The 21805-nt window shown below is 42.6% G+C and overlaps 1 protein-coding gene across 4 annotated transcripts in view; it reads right to left on the minus strand.

The window, feature by feature from the left end:
- Positions 1 to 466: 466 nt before the first annotated feature.
- FGF13 (fibroblast growth factor 13) overlaps positions 467 to 21805 on the minus strand; it is a 485264-nt gene continuing 463925 nt past the window's right edge. For all 4 annotated transcript variants that reach the window (XM_055337308.1, XM_055337309.1, XM_055337311.1 and 1 more), the window contains 2 exons: positions 3195 to 3393; positions 467 to 1901 (listed from right to left, as the gene is read on the minus strand). In XM_055337308.1, the coding sequence (XP_055193283.1) occupies positions 1765 to 1901; positions 3195 to 3393 (336 nt within the window). In that variant the 3' untranslated portion in view covers positions 467 to 1764. The remainder of the gene's footprint in view (positions 1902 to 3194; positions 3394 to 21805) is intronic.

Genomic DNA, 21805 nt, shown 5'->3' on the forward strand with positions numbered 1-21805 from the left:
CGGGCTCCCGGCATGGAGCCTGCTTCTCCCTCTGCCTGTGTCTCTGCCTCTCTCTCTCTCTCTCTCTCTATTGATCTGTGTCTCTCATGAATAAATAAAAAAATGCTTACATTTTCCTTCAGCCTTTGGAGGTGGAAAAGCCTTTATGCAGTCCTGTGCCTTCCCCCTCCTCCGAGAGAAATGAGCAGGGGAGAGGGGAACTGACAGTGTGAATGGCAGAGAGAATACCAGAACACAGGTCTCATTTGTATAATTCCATCACTCACAGGGAATGAGAATTCTCTGTTCCAATCTGAAGTCCAAGTCCAATAACTGGTAACAGCCTCACTTTAAAGGGTGTTCATATTAATCTGAATCTCTAGACTGTAGACCGAAGGCAGTGACCTTATATACATAATTCAACGTTTAGCACCAGTTTCTATGATGGTTAATGGCACGTGACAGACAATAAATACACGTCGAAGGATTTTTCTTTGAATGAATATAAAGAGTTTATTCGGTGCGTATTTGGGTATACAACAACAAATATTAAACAACTTTTTTTAACTTTTTTTGTGCACAGGACAGAAAACTGCCTGTACATGCTATGTCCATTTTTGGAACACAGATTTTAACAATTATTAATGCACAAAATCTTACACGTCATGCAACTCTATGCCAAGATTCCAACTTTCTTCCATGCAACAGATATGAAGATCTAAATGGAAACCTAGCTAAGTCTTAAACACTTTTCCAGAAGCAAGTATAAGTATATGTTGTTTAGGGGTAACCAGTCTTAACATTTCCTTGTACACAATATTCACATGCCAAATACAATGACAGGAGGACTCGTACATATACAGATAAGACATTTCTTATTTTAACAACACAAAAGACGACATCACAGTTTCACAGGTCCTGTCTTTAATACAAGAAGCCACAACAGTAGTTTAACATAGTAACACAAATGGAATTAAGAGAAATCTACACTTGAGGATAATCTTTTTTTTTTTAAGTGATCTTTACTGACTGGGGTTGACAATACACCTCAATTTCTAAGCACAGAATACAGCACAAGAACTTGACCAGGATACACTACAAATCTAAAAAAAAAAAAAAAAAAAAGAAAAAGAAAAAAAAAAGAAATTGGTAGAATCACAAGAACACTGTTACCTTGAGCCTGAGATGCCAATTCAGATTCAACCCTGAATTTGGTTGATTTGGATTAAGTGACACAGAGTCAATAGAACCATTGAATTTCAGAAATCATAAAGTTGCGCTATACCAAAGTAAATACATTTGAATCAAGCGTAGATAGAAAACATTAAGCCAAGGAAACAACACAAGTCACATAATTTTGTTTGCCCCTACAAAACATTTAAGCAGTTAATTTTGTTTTTGTTTAGTTTAGTTTTTGAAGAGCAATTGTGGTCTTTTAAATTTTCTTGGTTGGAGAGCAAATTTTTATCGGCATTAGTGCTGTGAAATGTTTTTGGCTTGTCATCCCCAAAGCACAGGTGAGATCATGAGAAATTGGGCAGTCCTTCTCCAGGATTTAGTTCACCACTGATGGCGCTTGGCAGTCTGCTGCACAAGCTCAATTGAAATTATGGGGCATTAGTATGGATGATAGGAAGGTTTTAGTGGCAGAGAGACTAGTGCACTCTGCCTGTTTGTTTGGTAAACGTCATTGACAACTGTGAACTTTTGGGTGAAGGACTGCTAGAATTCAACAGCACCTGGAGGTAAGGTTCTGTTACAGAGCCCTTGTCTTGCCCTCACTGGCTACGTTGATTCGTTGTGGCTCATGGATTTGCCTCCGTTCAGCACACCGGAGACACTTCTACTCTTCGTAGGGGTCCCGCTTCCAGATCGGGAGAACTCGGTCAGGTCGTGCAATGACGGCTCCTTGTACATGGCCACTGAAAAGCACAGAAACATCGGGTCAGTGGCCTTCGGATGTGCACCCCACACTGGCCCTCAGCTTCTCGTCCAGTTACTAAGGCTTCTGTGCTTTAGGCCACACCCTGAAAATGCTGCCTTCAAGGACTCGGCCAACAATAGGCTGGCTCGGCTTAAGCAAGATCTGGGCTTGGTGCAGTCGTGTGCAAAGAATTCTAATGCCTCGTTGCCCTCACTTATGTGTTATGTACATGAGGGGACGGATGAAAAATGCATTTAATAAAGCTCTTAGAAGTTTAAATATAATCTACAGCATGCTGTGCAAGCCAAATATTAAAATTTAAAACATTTTAAAACATCGATTTCTATCATACTGAAAAGGACGCTTGCTCTCCAATGATCTAAATATTAGTGTAATTCTTAATGCAGGAAGCAGTAAATCTTGTTATTGCGGTGCCATGAGTAACAATACTAGCTTATACTTACAGGGCACCTACAGCGTACTAGACACTATCCAAAGCACTTCACATGCACTACCTCATTTGTTCCACCTGAGAAGCCTGTGACTCGAGTACTCTATCCACACTTTACAGTTGATGAATTTGAGGCACACACACAGGTCAATAATCCACCTATGACCGCCCTGTTAGTATAGAGTGGAGTTGGGATTCGAATCCAAGCAGCCTGGCCACAGAACATGTACTGCTCAGCAGTGCTCTGCAGATCTGATGGGGCTGTCTGTTGCCACTTTCACCTTGATCCGAACCCCAGGCCGGTAACCTCTTGGATGTCTTGCTCTGCCTTGCCCGCATGCTCTAACCCTTCTCTACCATGTCTCAGCTACTTCCAACATCCTTATCTTCTGCATCCCACTTCTATCCCTTACCCTTTCCAGTTTGCTACTAATCTGCCAATGATGGCTGCAAGACAAAGTATAATGAAAACTGTTGGGATGATATTGCTGGGCCCTTAAAGGGGTTAAGTGTTAAGTGTGTGCACGTTTTAGCATCTGTGTTTCTGTCCAGGAGCCATTTTGGCGTAATTTGGGGTTTTTGGCTGTCCTGAGTGAGCCATCAAGCTGCTCCCACATAAGCAAGGTGTTACTATCTATAGGTGTACTGTGGGAAAATTCAGATCAGAAGATTGGATGCTATTGTCAATGCTTCATGTTTTAAGTGTTATAAAATGTTACTGAATTTCTGTATAATTGCCTTTAACGGGGAAGAATTACATTCTACTTAGAGAAGCATGATGAAGGATTGAGTTAAGTATGGGTACTCTAAATCCACAGTTCCTAATTGTATGAGGTTTACCTTTGAGTGGTTTGGGCAGAAAGTGAGCTGCAGGCTTGTTTTTCTTCACATGGTTTCCTTTCATGATCTCCCCTTCCTTGTTCAGACCCAGATACCACCCTCGGCCGGACTGCTGCTGGCGGTATATCATCGATGAATACGTCACGTAATAATTTTCAAACACTGATTCTTTGAATTTGCACTCAGGTGTAAAATGTTCCTGCAAGAAAAGTCAATAAACCAAAGCTCAATATTTACAGCTCTGAATTTTGTGGGGAAGCCTGTGGTATTGTCCTGCAGGAGTTGAGGACATACTTTGTGCAAGCTTCTATGACCAGTGCTCTATCTTAACAGCATAAACTACTATCATTGGAAACCAAGACTATATATAACATTTCATGTGATGCTTTGGAAAAAGCCCTAAGTGCAAGTGCTACTGATCAATGACTATCTCTCTTTGTAAAAAGATAATGGAAAAATTAGAACGAGCTACATAACTGTAATATATTGGACAAATGCAAGAGCTAAAGATTGAAAAGACAAGTATAAAGCTGTCACATGGAGCTTTTTTTCCTTCAGGATTAAATATGAGAAAATAAACATTTGGTCCTTCTACTTAATTTTCATAGATTCTCCAGTTACCATACACTATAATTGTCAACTGCCCGAGGCTAAAATCTGTGTTACAATGTTACATTACTGGCTGCCTACATTTCTAGGGAGATGCTACCAAGAAAAGCTACCCCTTGCTTTTAGGGAAACCAAATTGATTTGTTTTTTAATCATTGGACCTTGACTTAAAAAAGGAAAAAATATTCTCCCCTCACCTCATCCTTGGCTTACAGTAATGTTTACAAGCAAATCAATAGAGAAGCAAGGAATTTACAGTAATTCTACAAGCAGACATGAGAGAGAAGCCCAGGGGACTTTGAACCCTGGAATGGGATTTCTGCCATGTTCTTGGCCATGTTTTCTTTGGATCTGCCCATACAAATGAAGGGTTCTCAATCCAACAGACTATTTCAGGAACAAAACAAAACAACAAACAAACTAAAAACCTTCTTTTAAGTTCTGTGGATTTGTGCATATGCAATAACCAGCCATTAAAAATAGCCATTTGTGGGATCCCTGGGTGGCGCAGCAGTTCTCCCTCTGCCTATGTCTCTGCCTCTCTCTCTCTCTCTCTCTCTGTGACTATTATAAATAAATAAATTTAAAAAAAAATTAAAAAAAAACCTGTTTAAAGATAGCCATTTGTAAGCCAAATGAAATGAAGAGCAGATTCTAATCCCTAAGTAACCCAAAGAGTAGCAGGGAGTCCATGTGCGGTGGAAGACAACGAGAAGAATGCTAACTAAGCTACGTTTGTCAGTGGCACCGAGGAAGCCATCTTAGGTATTGGCTAAGTTGCTGTTATCAGGAATACCTTCTGACAAAACCCTAAAAAACAACAACAACAACAACAACAACAAAAAACCCTTGTAAAAATATCGTATGGTTTCTGGACACCAGCGCTTTCTGAACAATGCCTCCATGGCCCTAGCTTCCTTCATTTTCATGTTAGATCTCAGTCGAAGCAATGCATGCTATCTGCAGAACAGAATCTGAAGTGCTCTCAGAATCTGGGGTCACTTCAGCAAAGAGGGACAGATTCCTCAAATGAGGTAGCCTTGTGCTGAAAGTTAAGCCACATTTTTTTCCAGGAATCCACAGAATCAGTTTGACTCCGTTATCTCACCAATTCTCCCCATCTGGCCTCCACAGCATGGATGAGAGTCATCTTTTGGGGTTATTTCAGCCACACTTGGTAGCTCTTCCAAGGATTCACACAAATTCGACCTGCTCAAGAAGAAATGTATTTCCAAGGCAACTATCAAATGTGGGAACCCATGTTTCTTCATGGGCTGTGAAAACTTCCCTTCGTAGGGGAACACGGGGAAATTCAATGAATGCCTACAAAGAAATCTGACTAAAATCTCCACGTTTCCTCTAGTGATGAAGACTGTTGCATAGAACATTGTTGAAATTCTTTAGGAATGAAATCACCCTTTGGGGGCGCTGCCTGGGTGGTTCAGTCGGTTAAGCATGTGCCTTCAGCTCAGGTCATGATCTCAGGGTCCGGGGATGGAGCCCCATACCGGACTCCCAGCTCAGCGGGGAGTCTGCTTCTCCCTCTGCCTCTCTCCCTGCTTGCACTCTCTTTCTCTCTCAAATCAATAAATAAAATCTTTAAAAAAAAAAAGAAATCAGTATTTGGGAAATAAAAAAAATCTCATCCTTGGAAGGTGAGTTTTACTTTCAGAAACCATTCAAAAATAAATATCGTCAACAACATATATGATCGAGGTGAATGATACTGGGTAGGCGCATAAACATACTGTATCACTGACTCCCAAACAGTGGGATGGTATGACCATGTGCTGAGGTTGGTCCCCGAAAGGGCTGCAGTTAATGTTCTGTGTGATGGCAGCATTCATGCATTCATTCATTCATACGCAGTTTCTGACGATCCATTGGATGCTTGGGTGGCGTCACAGTTCACAGGTAAACAAGTAGCCTCGAAAAACCTGCCATGTCTTTGCAGGAGTCAGCCAGATACCCAAATGATTTGGAATACAAGGTGTGCTGCCATTCGGTTCAGCGGGGAAGACAGGCAGGGGGTGTTTTACGAGAACAGAGGAAGCCCGCTTCACTCGGACTGGGGGACAACGGAGGGATGGGCTTCACAGGGAGGGTGTCATACTAGGTGAGCTTTGAAGGGTGGGTAGGAATTCAGAACAGAAAGAGCAGAAGGATATTACTGGAAGCCCAGGGCCACAGTCCCTGTAACTTCCACTTCTGGGGCCCCCGTGTTTCACCCACCACCCTATCCTGGCAGCTGCTCCCATGGAAAACTTGAGGCAACCTTGAAGTTCACCCACAATCCCTCCAGCCCACGATCTCTCCCTTCCATTTCCATTGCAAGTGTCGTAGTTTGTGCCCTCTGACCTCTCTGCTGGCCTGCGGTAATAACCTCGCTAACTGGCCTTTCCCCTTCTGCTGGCACATAAAATCCCCTTCCTTAGGCATAGTGGACAGTTCCGCCTGTTTTGTGGTACAAACCACGACTTGATGTGGCATCTAAAATTCTCCACAACTCAGCCACTACCATGACTTCAGCCTTATCCTCTGCCGCGGGCTCAGGGGTGCCTCGGTCCCTTTCCAGATGCCACTAATTTCTTTTGCTTAGAATGTCACACTTTTTTTTTTTGGCTTTTTAAAAAGATTTTAATATATCAAAAGGCCTGCTTTAGTGACATGCTAGTCCCATCAGAAAATAATCCCAATAATCCCTTGTCAGTAACATGCAAGTTGACCAGCCAACTCTTTATTTCTAAACCTCTGTGTGTACATGTGTGTCTTTTAAACCAAAGCCATGGGGCTCAGGTGACTCCTCCTTCTACACCGTGCTTTCCACCTGTCAACTGACCGGTGTCCACCCCCACCCGCAGAAAGGTGGGCAGGGCACATGGGAGCCCTATAGTGGCAGTGAGGGAATACCAAGTCTCCGCTCAGTAGGAGATCCTTATTTCCAGACTATTCACCTCAAATCTGGCTCCCCGAGAATGTCACACTTCTGTCTCTCCACCCGCCGGTTGTCCTCTCACCTCTCACGGCCCGGCTCAGATAGAGGCTCTCTCTCAGTCAGAACTGCATGACACTGGTCTCTGTGCTTCCTTAAACTCTACCTACATCTCTAGCTGGTCCCGTGACTCAGGCATATTCGTGACGGGCTCCAGATGGCAGGGAACATTTTCTGGACCCACCTTCCACTCTCACCGATGACTGGTCATATTGCCTAGCACGCAGCAGACCACCTGACCATTGTCTATAGGATCTGGCTTGCAGAGAGTCAGATTTCAGCATGAGAAATTCCAGGATTCGAAAGTCTCAACCAGTAAAAAGTCTGCAGGGAACTTCCTTAATACCATATGGGATCGGCTGTCTGCAGAAGGAGGCTGTCATTGCACGGACAGATCCTGCATGTGCGATTTAGTATCTGTTAAGGATAACAGATACTACACAGATACTGGCACAACATTAGGAGGAGAAACTTGGCGATTGTTACAACTATTGAAAAATGGCAAGGAAGGACTCAATGAACTGAATGCTCTGTCACATCCTGGCAATTTCTTAGTCATCACCACTAAATTTGGACTCAGAAACTCAGTAGAGAGGAAAATGAGGCCAAAAAAAGAATGTTGAAGTAACCAAAGGAGTGCTCTGTTCTCTGTGTGTGACAGTGTCATTTTATCCAGTGTTGGAATGAGTAGGCAGGGGAGGCTTCATTTTTACCCAGTGTGGAAAAATGTGAACATCCCACCCAACACAGGAAGGACTAGCAAAGGGAAGAGGGGTATGGTTGTCTCTCTGGGCCTCAGCACTGATTCACATAAATAACAAATAGTGGGCTTGACCCTATCAGGGAAGCCCCATCCGGAGGATGCCCAGGTAGACATATGGCAAGCAGTCGGCTCCTTTGATTGTTGGGAAGAGGATTACTCGTGCTCTTGAAAAAGGTTCCATCATGGCCTTGATACACCGTAGACGCAAAAGAGTGACAGCATCACTCATCAGTATTCCATATGCATGAGATAAATATCTGCTATCATGATGAATGAACGAACGGTGGCAAAAGATGCCACTCATTCCCTGGGCAACCACTGAGAAGTGACTTGGCATGAGTACTAAGAAAAGGTGCTTTATATCTTAAAACATTTTACACATGGATTTCTTCTAAAAGTTATTTCTCTCACATACCTGTATTTTTTTTCCCAGAGGAATAATGTCTTTTTAGCTCGTGAAGTAATCAATCTGTCGTTAAATTGCCTCTGATGCATCATCTCTCTTCTCCTTGAAGTTCAAGGTTAGTGTTTTCTCGGTGAGTATTGAACCTTTTTATATGAGGAATCCGTACCAGTTAGTTACAATGATTATATGTTGGATAAGGAAGAAGAATCCATGCAGAGTGAGCAGATCCAGGAGCAAAATCCAGCATTTCTTTTTTACCAATTTATTCACTCTTATGGAGGAAATAGATTTTTGGAGTTTGGAATATCATTGACAGGGATAAAACATCTGAAACCATCCGCATCACATTCACAGAATGGACTGGAGAATATTTACAGCCACAAACGGTCATGGTCAGCTGCCCTAATCAGGGCTTATGACCTCTACACAGACTCTGAGAGGCAATGATGAAAGCATTCATATAATCAGTAATGTCGGTTATGTGCAAACAACTCCCAGACCCAATGGTGGCCAGAAAGTATCTTTGCCCCAGGAACAAAAGGCTTTGGACCTGTGTCAATTACTTTTGTCTATTAAGGTCAGAAGGAGCAACAGGACCCTGGGTTGCCCCTGGCACCGAAAGCAAAGGATGGAGAGGGTGCAGTACGTCTCTGGCCTCCTGGAGCGGGAGCCAGGTTGGTAGCAGCATGGGCTGTGATGGTGCTTCGGCTGGGGGGAGCCAAGCAGGGGCCATGTCACTCAGCAGGGGCTGTGTGTACCTGCACCCTGGGTCACCAGAACCAAAAGGGTGAGAGTAAAATGTCTCTGTCCATCATTTCCATCATCTCAGTGCCCTACACGCCGCTGCAAAAGCAAGATACACATGCCATGACAAAATGCCTTTCTGATTAATGTGGCAGGCATGGGCCTCAGTAGCAGATTTTTCGTACGTTTTCCCCCTTGCTGTTGTGTTTTCAGCTCTGGTACCACTGATCAGGTGGCAGTGCTTCATTTGAGTCGATATGTCAGTAGGATGGGAAGCTTTGAAGATTGCCACGTATACTGTAAATGTTTCCTTTTAATGTACTTCTCTTGAAAGAGGTATTTTTAATTAAAAATTTTTTTGATGATTTTATTTATTTATGAGAGACACACAGAGAGAGGCAGGGACACAGGCAGAGGGAGAGGCAGGTGTGGGGAGCCTGATGCAAGATTCGATCCCAGGACCCCAGGATTATGACCTGAGCCAAAGGCAGATGCTCAACCACTGAGCTACTCAGGTGCCCCAAAAGATATATTTTTCAAATGGGCTGCACTGGTTCCCTTTGGTCTCAAGAGAGTAATAGAGTCTACTGAGAATGTCCATATGTAAGATGGCAACACTAAGCCTTGGGCCAGTGAACACAGCTTGTGACAGTAGTGTCACATGTCCAGCGTAGCCTTTCACATACACACATGCTGAGTGTACACATCCTGCTCTAGATGAGTATTTCTCAATACATTCTGTCTTGTTCACACATAACGCTTTGTACATCAGGTACCACAGAACACGGAGATGAATACAGTCTATAGATATGTGAGTGGGCTTTCAGAGAAACTTAAAAAAAAACGTAGTAAAACACGGTATCTTCCTTTCATCAGGTTCTATAAACATACTGTAAGTACTCATCTTTCCCTTTAATCTTCTCACTTGGTCCTGTCTTCTGGCCACATTTTCAGTAGCCTGACAATCCAATTATTTTCACAATTACTGACAAAAGCAAGGGTCACTCTTCTAATTCTGAGCCATGGTCGGATGACAATTAATTTTCCAGATTTAAAGTTTGCAGGTTACTTAAGCACGTCTGACTCATGTGCGTCAATTAGTCCCCATCCTCATGAAAATACTATGCAAATTAAAATTAGATTTTCAACTCTGTAAAAAAATTTAAAAAATAGATTCTTAAAACATAAATCAGACCCATGGGGGTGACACTGTAACTACCTATATTCTCTAATATAGGTCTCCCCTCGATCAGTAATTTCAAACTCCAGGATTAATTATTATATTCAGGACTTTGATGTTCTCTCCCACGGTATATGTGATGTGAATGAACTTCATTATTATTAAGATCAAAGAATGGGAAGGGAGAGGCTGGGGGGGAGGGGAAGGAATCGATATTCACCCAGTGCAACACGGGTAAGCAAAATTATTAATTCATGATCAACAGTCAATGGTTTGTTCATTCAAATATCCTGTGGACTGTGAGATACTTGAGGGCAGCTCCTAGCATCAGGCCTGGCTTAGAGTCCATGATTAGTACACAAAGGATGAAATAAATAAATGAAAGAGCAGAATAATATATGAAGGGAGCTTGGAAGCTCCCGTGTACAGGTCCAACCAGGGGTGAAGTGTGCAATACTCTGCACAGACGACTGCAGAGGGAGGAGAGGAAGAGGGAGGATGGGTAGTGAGGGAAGGAAGGAGAGAGGGAGGGAGGGACGGGATGCAAAATGATAAGAGGGAATAATAAAGACAAAACACTGTGTAAGCTGTAAGAATAAAGAGATTTCCTTGTTAATAACCAAGATAGGGGCATTAAACTTATCCTCTTGGTCTCTGGGTCTGCAAATAGCCAAACATTTCAATTACTTTCTATTAGCCTGAGTTTTGTTTCAATGGGAGGTGGGTAACCCTGCCAGTCTTGCTGACCCTATTGGATTGTTGTACAAGGTACAAGGATCCGATGAGACGAGGCGTGTGAAAACAGCTCCATAAACATGAAATGTGGGATGACTTCTCAAAATACATGCCCAGAAAACCAGGGCAAAAGAAATACATTCTTGTTTCTTTCCAAGGTTCTTCACTCCAGAAATCCATTTATAAAGGGTCTGCTTATACGTGTTTTATTAACATGGGAGAAGATAAATTCTGCCCCCAAATTAGGACTGTACATGAATTACACTTTGTGTTTAGTGCTCTCCTCCAAGCCTGCTTCCCAGAAAACCGTTTTGCCTCCTTTCATTTTTCATTTCTGTCTGCAGCAGGCTGCAAAGGCTGCACTGCTTCCAGCCACAGCAGTAAAGAAATGAGGTGCTTACAAATGGGCTTCATGAAATACCATGCAACAAAATGACTTCAAAGTACACATGCTATTTAGCAACCGTTTGTAAAGAAATGCAAATTATAATTAAGAAAATGGATATGGGATGATTTTTCCTCATATGGTACAGTGAAATTTCTTGATAGCATTTACATATTCCAGGATATTTCATAAGATATTGTGATTTTTCAAAAATTTATTATGTTGACCCCACAAAATATGCCGGCACAGTATTGCTTTTTCTCAATTCTTCGTAAACCAAAACAACAACAACAACAACAACAACAAAAGTATTAAGGACCTTATCAATCAGTGGCCTGTTTAAAACAATCAGGGCACAGATCTGACCACATTTTAGGCCTGGGGTTCATTTAGTCCTTTGTATTGGCCTGTTCTGGATTTTCATGTATTTTTGTAAAGCAGTCTCATGCAGTGGATTACTCGGGCTGCCAAATTTTACTAAGCGATTTGTTTTATTTTTACATACACTGAAATAAGCTAGAAAAAAGCAGGAGGCAAAACAAAAACAATGCATGCCATACAAAGCCTAAGAGGGGTTGTTTTTGTCAAAATAGAAAAATTCTGTTATCCCAAGGCCTCACGCAGCTCCAAACCTGGTCAGCAAATAGGTTTTGGAATGGAAGTAATTTGCTAGGATTTGTAAGGAAGATGGATGGGCCACATGTCTCCAAGGCTATGTAATTGGTTCAAGACAGTATTGGTGCGATCCACCCCTTGCGGAAGAATATAGCTTGTTTAGGCAATGCAATTAGGTAGCAGAAGACATCATGTTCTAGAAGACACATTGCAGAGAGACTGTGCGACCAGCACATTAATTTTCAAATTTTACCAGATTAAAATCTTGAATCACTGTATAATGAAAGACTGCAGCGAAGTATTTTTTTCCCCAAGGGAAGAATACTTCTCTTAGCTGAATAACTTCCTAAAACTTTTTTTTTGTCTGTGATGTGCATTACCTATGGATGTTGGTTTTTCCTACAGAATGGCTGACCTATGTGTTTTGAGAGGGGAATCAAATATCAGATATGCTTTCTAAAAATAAACTTCCTTGTCTTCTGGCTGCTTACCAGAATTAATTTGTGCCCATTGGGCAAATATTCTCTGTTACTATGGTGCTCTCTCATTTGTGGCAGTACTCTTCAGTGTAATAACTTCAGGGTGGGATCTAAATCTATCTCCAAGAGAATGACCTGGGAAGTATTTGTAATCAGCAAGAGAATAAGCTTAGTAGGTTGTATCTTTTTAAGTGGCTGTTGCAAGTTCCTTGTGTGCAAATTCAAAGCCTGGGAACTCTGAAAACTTTTCCCAGAGATCCAATGAACTGTCATGCAAAGGAGAAAGGTTCTTCCCTTGTAGATCAATTAAAAAACTCTAGCAAGGTAGGTGGCCTATTAAAAATGAAGTCATACCAAGATGGGTACACAGGATGTTCTAGTACTTCAGGCAACTTTGAGGATCGTCATTTTGATTTGTGTTGGACAGCGGTTGTGTTAAATTTGATAGGGTCTGCGTCTGCAGAAGAGACATTTAGAATAACCAGGAGTCTACTTCTTCAAAGACTTTCAAAGAAGACTTATCTTTTCTCTTGCACAAGTAGGAGAGCAATGCTGGACCACATTGACTGCTCAAATGGAAGTCACTAACATGTCACTAACACTTTCCACCGCAAACCATAAAACCTGGAATTGCAGGACAAGGTGCAAAGGCCTAGTCAAGGATGAGAATAAATCAAGGATGAGAAAGGAGTGACAGAGGGCTACTGGACCACCACCACATCGTATGACACCTGCAAACTGCTTCCAGGGATAGGAAGCTGTAAGGACAGTCATCTTTCCATGAAGGCAGTGCATTTCTAACTCATTTGCCCCTTGAAAGGAGCTAACATGAGGATGCTACTGACAGTCACTTCCCACAAGTCTGAATTAATTAATTCAGCTCATTAATTCAAGACACAAATGGAAGGATTTATTCCAAACTACTATTTTCCATGCACCTACTGTGTGCCAAGCACCATGGGAGGTCCCTGTGTATATATAATGATCTGATTTCATCCAGATGGCAGCTCTCTGTGATAAATACATCCCTCTGGCCTGAGAGAAGAGACTTCCACTTCACAAGAGACAAAACCACAACAGGAAAGAAGCCCTTAACCAGTTCTTTCTTTATAAATTTGGCCGCAAGTGTGCCTTGCTAGTCACTGTACAGACGGACAAGCTGTGATGTCAATTCTCCTCTAAACGGCCGTTCTGATGTCTGCTGAACATCCAGCCCTTCCTCCTACTGGCGTGCCCTGCCTCTCTGAACCCTGAGCTCTGCTCAAACCCACCTCTTCTACTTTCCAGCTTTCTGAATTTTGGGCAATTCACCTGTGCTCTGCTACAGCACCTGTGAGATGAGACCGGAATCCTGTGCCTCACGGCGGGGACTGCAGAGGCCGTGGAAGGCAGCGAGCATACGTGTATATGATCACTGGCCATGGGGTCCCTTTCCTCACCTTCATTTTCAGATCATGTGATATGTAAGAAGATGCGGCATCCTCCTCACCCCAACTTGAAACTGGTATGAAAATGCAGTTGGGGGAGCCTGGCTGGGTCAGCTGATTGAGTGTCTGACTCTTGGTTTCAGCTCTGGTCATGATCGCAGGGTTGTGGGATTGAGCCCCGTGTCAGACTCCATGCTCAGCAGGAGTCTGCCTGAGATTCTCCCTCCCTCTGTCCCTTCTCTTCCCCTATACTCTCTCTCTCTCTCAAATAAATAAATAAAAGTCTTAAAAAAAAAAGAAAACTAGCAGTTGTCAATGAAAACAAATGAGCAAAGAAGCACCTTTCCACTTTTGGGAGGGGTTCAAGTTACACATTAAGTGTATGCATGAGAATTGCTTTCAGTAGCGATTCCTTTTCAAGGCTAATAATACATGAGCTTTGAATTTGGGGCTTAAAATATCCCAAGATTCTAAAATTTGCATTACTATAATGTGTATCAGTGGAACCCACATGATATTAAAGAGATTGGTGAAATAATCCAGTATTAATGGGCCAAATGACATTTGCATGTCTCATTTTAATTACTATGCCACAAGAAAGTACAACATTATTATCTCACTTCTTTTGTTCTAAACTACTGTTTTGCTGGTTCTAATTTCATAATGTAGGTTACTAATAACAACAATAATGAAAAATCTAATAGCACCTTGTGTTGAAGCAGTGCCTACTTTTAAAGTTTTTTTTACAACTGCTTGCACAGTTATGGCATGCAAGTGACAGATAAGGGACAGTTGAATAGTGATGATGATAACAAAGGTAATGATTACAATGGATTTTGGTAGGCTTCTTTCTTCTCTCTAAAGAACTCTTTTTACTTTTGAAAAAAATGGAACCAGAGATGCTAATCAACTGGAACCCGGTTTTCACACTTTGTTCTAGAGAATAACTCCAGAGCAGGGAAGCAGCTCCTTCTAGAGGAAGCCGGAACGTGTTTCAGGTAGCTAGTGTTGACATGTGAGAGGTCCTTATAAAGGCAACCGGAGCTCTCTCTGGGACATTTCCAGGGCTGCCAAACCCTTAGGACCCTGCAGCCCTAATTGGTTCTGTGAAGGAAAAGCTTTACCACAGAGCTCAGGCTAAGCCCGTTGGCCTGTCTCAGCCCACTGCTTTCCCACCTCGCCAGAGAGCTTTCTGTGAGTGTGTTGATTTGATGTTCTCCTACATTATGCCACGAAAAGCTCATTCTTTTACTGCAAAATGTTCATGACTGAATTTCAGCAAATTTAGTTTTTTTTTCTTTCCAGTGACCTTTCTACCTTAGGGGGTTTTAGGGGACGACCCCAGAGCACATTTACTGAAACTAGGCTTCTGCCTCTTTAGGTGTAGATGTGGATAATGGGAAGGAGACATAGAGATCTATCTGATAAGGTATGTGTGTGTTGGAGAGAGACAGAGACAGAGAGATGAGGTGGGGGACAGAGAAAGACAATAAAAAGTGAAAACAGAGAAAGTCAGTGTGATTATTTGTTTCCCCTAATTCTATAATCCTGTGACTGTTGAGAAATGCTTGCCCTCCCTGCACTCCCCACTGAGGTTTAAGGTGGAAAAGTGAATTGTCTTTCCTCTGTGGAAACAAATCTCTCTGTTTCCTGTCCAAACTCCCAGTTGTGCTTTGAGCTCAGGGTAAAATCTGAAAGGCCACCCAGGGCTGGTTATGTTCTCCCATGAAGTGAGCCTCTCTAGAGGAGCCAGACAGAAGAGTATGCCTATTTCTTCCTGGGGATTTTCCGATGTGCAATACACACCCAACTCTGGAAAAACAATGACAACAAAGAGCTCCAGGTCTCTTGAGAAACTCAGGATTATGGCAGAGAAGTCCTGGGCAAATTCATTAAAATAAGACACTTTGAATGGATGCTGCTATCATAGAGTGTATTGGATTTTCGTAAGAGAAATGTAATGCTTAGATGTGTAGCTATGTCACAGTAAACACGACAACAGTTCCCTATTTATGACCAAAGTGCCGTCACCAGTGATGCCATGCATTCTCACCATCATCTCACATTATGGTTGTGTAGAAACCACCGCAGTGAAGCCTGAATTCTAAAAATATGCTTTTCAGGAGAGTTTAGACCAAGTATCCAGCCATGATTCACAAAAAAGCTTTCAGTAGCTTAGCTTAAATTCAATTTGGTTTGTTCTGTCTGTCCTGAGATACTGTACCATTTTTATATTAATTTTTTAAAGGGATTTTGAGGACATTGAATTTTGAAATAGGCAAATTACGCTTCTTTATCAAAATATGTAATTTAAATTTTCAAATATTTGTTACCTAAGTGTTACTGTAGTCGAAAACACAATGCGAGAAAATAACATAAATGATGGGAATCTTTAAAAATGATTAATACTTCATAAGCTCTGCACAACCACGACCTATTTGGAATAATTTTCAGCTTTCACTTTCGACTGTGTAGACTGTTAAAGCATTTGCATGAGAATGCAAAATGCATAAATTATCCTTGCAGGGAACACTTAAAACTTAAGGTAATTATATAGCATAGAAGTGGTCTCAAAGAACTCAAACAAAATAACAAATAATTCTATAGTCACCTGTGAAAACAAGTATTATTCTGTGCTTCCGGTGATCTCAATCACGAAAATCCCTCTCTTTACAATTACATTCACATTATCAATTCTTACTTTGTTCTTTTACCATCAAGCTCTTACAGCTGGCCCTGAAAATTTGCATGCTGTAAAAGCTGAACCAGACAGCTAGTAGAGATGAATTCTGCAGTCATATTCATGCTGTGAACAGAACCATGACACTCCCTTAATATATCTTATCATTGCACTTTTATACTAAACATGCATCCAAATCACGTCCTATTTTTTACAGTTCTCAAGGTCTTTCACAATCTCGCACATGTTCCCCTACAACTAGCAATAGCATTCCTCCACTTAAGCCAGATTGGAGAAATGAGGCCAGGACCAAAAGTAGCAGAGATCTGTCTTGTGAATGGGAAAGTCTCTCCTCCAAACCAATTCCTGTGCTTCGGAGGCTGGGACGGTCACCGTGATTAAGAGAGAAGTGCTGGGTCACAGGGCAAACGTAACTCATCCCCGCCTGAGCTTCTTCCTTATGTTCTGCAGTACTAGGACGTTTTGCATTAAAAAAATGAAACAAAAGAAAACAAAAACGAGTTGCACTTCTTGAGCCTCCGAGCTGCCTCCTGTCATGGTTCCACACGCCAAGCAAGCAATTCTTTGGGGGGGGGGGGGCGTTTGCTAATAATCAGCACCTCTTTTTTTCCGCAGCACGCAGAGGAAAAAGGGCCGAATGTCAGCATGTCAGAAACGTCCAGGCTCAGCACTGGCTGGAAAGCAAAAGCACTTTGTAACTGATTATTTCTGAAGAGTCTTCCCAGCATCAAGAGAGGGGGTAATGAAATTACATCTGTACAGAAGAAAGCTCAATTATTTATCTCGTGCTAATTTGTACCAGGTGGCTGGTGATGAAAAATCCATACCGGCAAATATGCACTCCGTATTACTTAAAAGATAATCGAGGGTGCTAGAACTATAAATGCTTGCAATAGATTTGCGGTTGGTCTTACGGCTCCTGGAGACTCCATACAGAGGTTCTTCCTAATGCACGTGACCGGTCGATGAGAGACTGTCTCACCAAGGCATCACGTACCCATGAATCACATTAGCACTGGGGCTGCTTCTCTTTTTTTAACCTCTCAGATGGAACAAACTGGGGATATTGCCATGTGACGGTGCCTGCTCTATTCCTCAGCATTAGGAGGGTGCAAACGACGCTCCTTCCCCAAGAGAAAGAGGAGGATGTGGCCCTTCGGGGAGATCACAGTCCCCAGAATTAAACTTCCTCACTTAGCTTCAGGCAGAACTGGTTAAATGCGGGACTTCCAACTGAAATAGTTGACGGAGAGGTGATGGCTGTCAGGAAGACAGGGCGTACCAGATGCACAGCCTTTTCCTTTTCTGCCCAAATTATTTCTCCAGGGAGCGGGTGGTGTGGGTTCGACATCCACTTCTTCCCTCCCCCTCCCTGCCACGGATCCGTTTTCTCTCTGCTCTGAAATCCACCGCTGGAGAGAGGAGACGCGGACTCGTTCTCTGGTTGACTCTCAAACACCAAGTGTTCAGGGTTGGTGACCAGACGTTCAATCACACGTGCTGGCTTCTATCAAACAAGGCATTTTCGGAGGCACCACCTCTTCTACCCTGTTCTCTAGGTAAAGCAGGTAAAAGTTCCGGCTCCAGGAAGGAGTCAGGTTTGTGTACAGAATCACAGTGGCATGATCTGCCTAGTGAGTCACAGCTTCTTGGAACAACATCTTTATATAACGGTTATTGTTATTGTGCAGTACCAATCTCTGGCTGACTTGCGAAGGCTGGTTATTTTAGATACCATTTTATGGGGATGATACTCACTTAAGTCAACAAAAACTTCTTGAGGGCCTATCAGGTGCTTTGTCTTTCCTACACCAGATGCTGACGCTTGTGATGCTTTGCACTTGGGGAATAGCAGTCGCCTTCCCCAGATGGTTGTCCAAGGAAGGTTCCCCAAGCTGCTGCCAGAACTCAAGCAGCGCCCCAAGCTATGTTCTCAGAGTCAGAGACGATGGACCCAAACTGACTTCTAGAGTCTACGGTGGGCCCAGCCAGATAGAGACCCACGATGGGAACCAGCTTCCTGACTGAGCATTTCTTTCATTCAAAAACGATTCATTTGGTAATTTCAGCTCTTATAGTTAAGTGTTACAGTGTCATCAGCAGTGGCAGCTAAGCATTTACCACTCGGGAAAAAGTATGGCTGTCCTAGGTCAAGAGGTAGGTTAGAATGGCAATAGCTTATGTTGAGAACCTAAAAACTGATCCTTCAGGATCACAAGGGAGTGACCAAAATTGCCATTATGATGGTACTTGAAAGAACATAAAAGTCGTCTATTCTCTGACTAGTCAAACATGTGTCAGTGTAATCGTAGGGAACTACAAGTGATACTGCGCAGTATACGCCCGAGGAAGAGTTAACAAAGCTCCCTTTTTCAATCATCCTCCTGCATGGTGAGATTACTAGTATGCCAACCACCAGAAACAGTATGCTTTAAACACCTTGGCACCACTGAAGTTATACTTCTTGCGATTCTGATCTAGTGAGAGAATGTTTACAGAAGCTGGATGTTTGCTGAAAATCATAGGGGAAAGGAATGAACAGGGAGGCTCTAAGCTAAGTGACTAGAATAAAGGACAGTACAAATATGTTGAGCAAACACTAACACAGTTTCAAACCTCATAGCTTTGGTGGTGGCTCCATAGGCCATGCCCAGTTGTCAGGGATTTTGCAAATTTTCTAGCATTAGTAAAGGAACAGGAGAAGGCAGATTAAATAGGTGTGAAGCCATTAGAGCTGCAGTGCTGTATTTATGCAAACACATCAAATTACATATGCAACTCCAACAGGAAAGCAAAGAGATGAGTGTGCAAGCAGCAACCACTGGAGGACAGATGTACATGCAAAGCCGGTGTGGGAACTACTGCAGATCACAGATCTGTCTTCTTCGCAGCATTGACTCTCTGTCCTAAATATTGTCAATGTTTATCCACAGTTGCTTACTGTATTTTCAGTAAGCAATAATAGGTTCAATTTTCCCTGAGCCTGAGTCACAGCCTGGTAGTAAATTAGGTGCTTAGGAAGGTGCGCTACTTCCTTGAGGCCACTGAGCCATCATTTAAGGCATAATATGCTTGCTTTGGTTTATGAAGATGCTACTGACTCACTTCAGTGGGAGTCGTTTTTCCTGCATTGCTGACGGCTGAGTTAAATGAATGCACTAGTTTTTCTCCTCCTTGCAGTGGGGATGGGATGACTGAACTAATTATACATTCTTGCCAATTCCGTGGTGACCCACAGAGTGAATGCCCACAACGCAGGGTTAAAGTTTGAGGTTGGATCTGCGGCTGTGGAACAAAGCACAGCCAGTGAGGGCTGGGGGAGATCGTGGATAAAAGCCATACTCCTAGTGAAACCTTCATTTGGGACATAAGGCAAATCATACCACGCCTCCGTGCGGCACCTTCCAGTGGCTTCCCGTCTCCCTTGCAGCCAGAGCCAAAGTTCGAGCCTTGGGCGGTAAGACCACACGCTCTCAGATCACGGCTACTTCTCGGTTCTCATCTATCACTTGCTCTCTTTTGCATTTTATGCCAGTCACACTGGCTTCCCAGATTGTCCCTTGAATATGCCATGCATCTTCTCACCTCGGGGACTTTGAATTCGATGGCACTTCTGTCAGGAATGTTTTCCTTTCAGATATCCACCTGAACCCTTCCCTCTTGTCTATCAGATGCCACCTCCACAGAGCATCTTTCCCTGACCACCGATGCGGGAGCTTTCCCTATTTCTCAGCATGCCCTATCCCCTAATCCAGCTTGTTTATTCACCAAAGCAAACTATGTATTAATTTATTTATCTACCATCTGTCAACCTACTCTAGAACATAAGCTCCACAAGGGCAGGGATTATGTTTTTTGTACACGGGTCTATTCCAGTGTGCGGAACAGTGCCTTGATCTGCTGAACGAATAGACGGATGAATGCCACTGGCCTGATGGATTAAAAGGACAAATTATTCCAGATTAATAAGGCCTTTGCATAAGCATTGAAGAAACAGATCTGTCAAAAAATGATATTTAGGCTCCTCTTGCTATTGGGGCTTTCATTTTCACTGTGGTTATGATCTGCATTATAATTATAAACTAGCATCTCTGCCCAAAGAAACAAAATAAACCTTTGCTAAAACTCTTTTGAGCTATACATGAAAGGTTACTCAAAAAAAGGGTAGGTCAAGATGAAAGGAAATAGCTAAAAAGAATACCTTTGAATAGCTAAAAAGAATTACCTGCCAACAGGTAATTAATCATTGAAAGCAGCAAATCCTTGGGCAGCCCAGGTGGCTCGGCGGTTTAGCGCCACCTTCAGCCCAGGGCGTGATCCGGGGATCCTGGGATGGAGTCCCACATCGGGCTCCCTGCATGGAGCTTGCTTCTCCCTCTGGCTGTGCCTGTCCCTCTCTCTCTCTCTCTCTCTCTCTCTCTCTCTCTCTCTCTCTCTCTCTGTCTCTGATGAATAAATAAATAAAATCTTTTTTAAAAAAGCAGCAAATCCTGATGGCTAGTAAATTTCACGGGCTTATCTTGGTAAAATATATGAAAGTGCAATCTTCTCAGCATATGAGAAATGTCAGTTTGTTGTACTGAACAACAGAAGAAATGAAAAATACATTGCTTCCAAAGAGGACGCTATTATTTTTGATGATTTAATTAAAACATATTAAAGAAAGATTAAAAGACTAAAATATCAAGAGGAGTTTAGCCAGGGACCTAGTGTTTAACTCCAATGTATTTTTCATAGGGGCTTACAAACCAGTGTGGTCTGTGCCTAGATGGGCTCTGTGCAGAACTCAGCTATCGCCAGCTATGTACGTACCTCTGCCTGGAATGGTTTTCAAGAGTGTAAAAATAAGTCATAATAGCATTTGCCCTGGACCACATTTTGTCTTCAATTCATGAAAACAAAAATAAAGACTTTTTTTTAAGAGATATGTTAAAGAAGAAATAAATGCTACAACTTGCTAATTAAGTACAATGGGATAGAAAACTCACTTTGGTGCTACACTTCAGATATTCTTTAGAGAAAGGAATAATTTGAAAGGAAACATAGTGAAGGAAACAGAGAAAAGAATGGTTTAAATTATAAATCATATTTGACATAAATTTATTTGATTTTGTCAGCAGCAATAAATGCAAAGTGTACCACTATTCCACTCACCGGATGACCACGGCCAGCTGCGCAAAGTGGATAGGTAGGTACACCAGGAGTTCACTGCAATGCTAATGAGTGGACCCATAAGTAATGGTATCTAACCAGATGCCTGGGATGGGCTAGCCAGGAGCAGAGGCTCAGGGCCCTGATCTCTGTATAGAGGTTCAGCTGTATTCCCTGCAAGACAGTCTCTTTTGGATATAAACTAATGAACTAGATCCTGGTCCCTTATGCGACAGAGTGAGGCAACAAGTATATTAAGTCTCTAGTTGTTCTTTTCATGGAAGCTGGTTTTTAAGATCTGTTCACGTCGGGACACCTGGGTGGCTCAGTGGTTGAATGTCTGCCTTCGGCTCAGGGCGTGATCCTGGGGTCCCGGGATCGAGTCCTGCATCAGGCTCCCCACAGGGAACCTGCTTCTCCCTCT

This window comes from Nyctereutes procyonoides, unplaced genomic scaffold (assembly GCF_905146905.1).
Source record: "Nyctereutes procyonoides isolate TBG_1078 unplaced genomic scaffold, NYPRO_anot_genome, whole genome shotgun sequence".
NCBI lineage: Eukaryota > Metazoa > Chordata > Mammalia > Carnivora > Canidae > Nyctereutes > Nyctereutes procyonoides.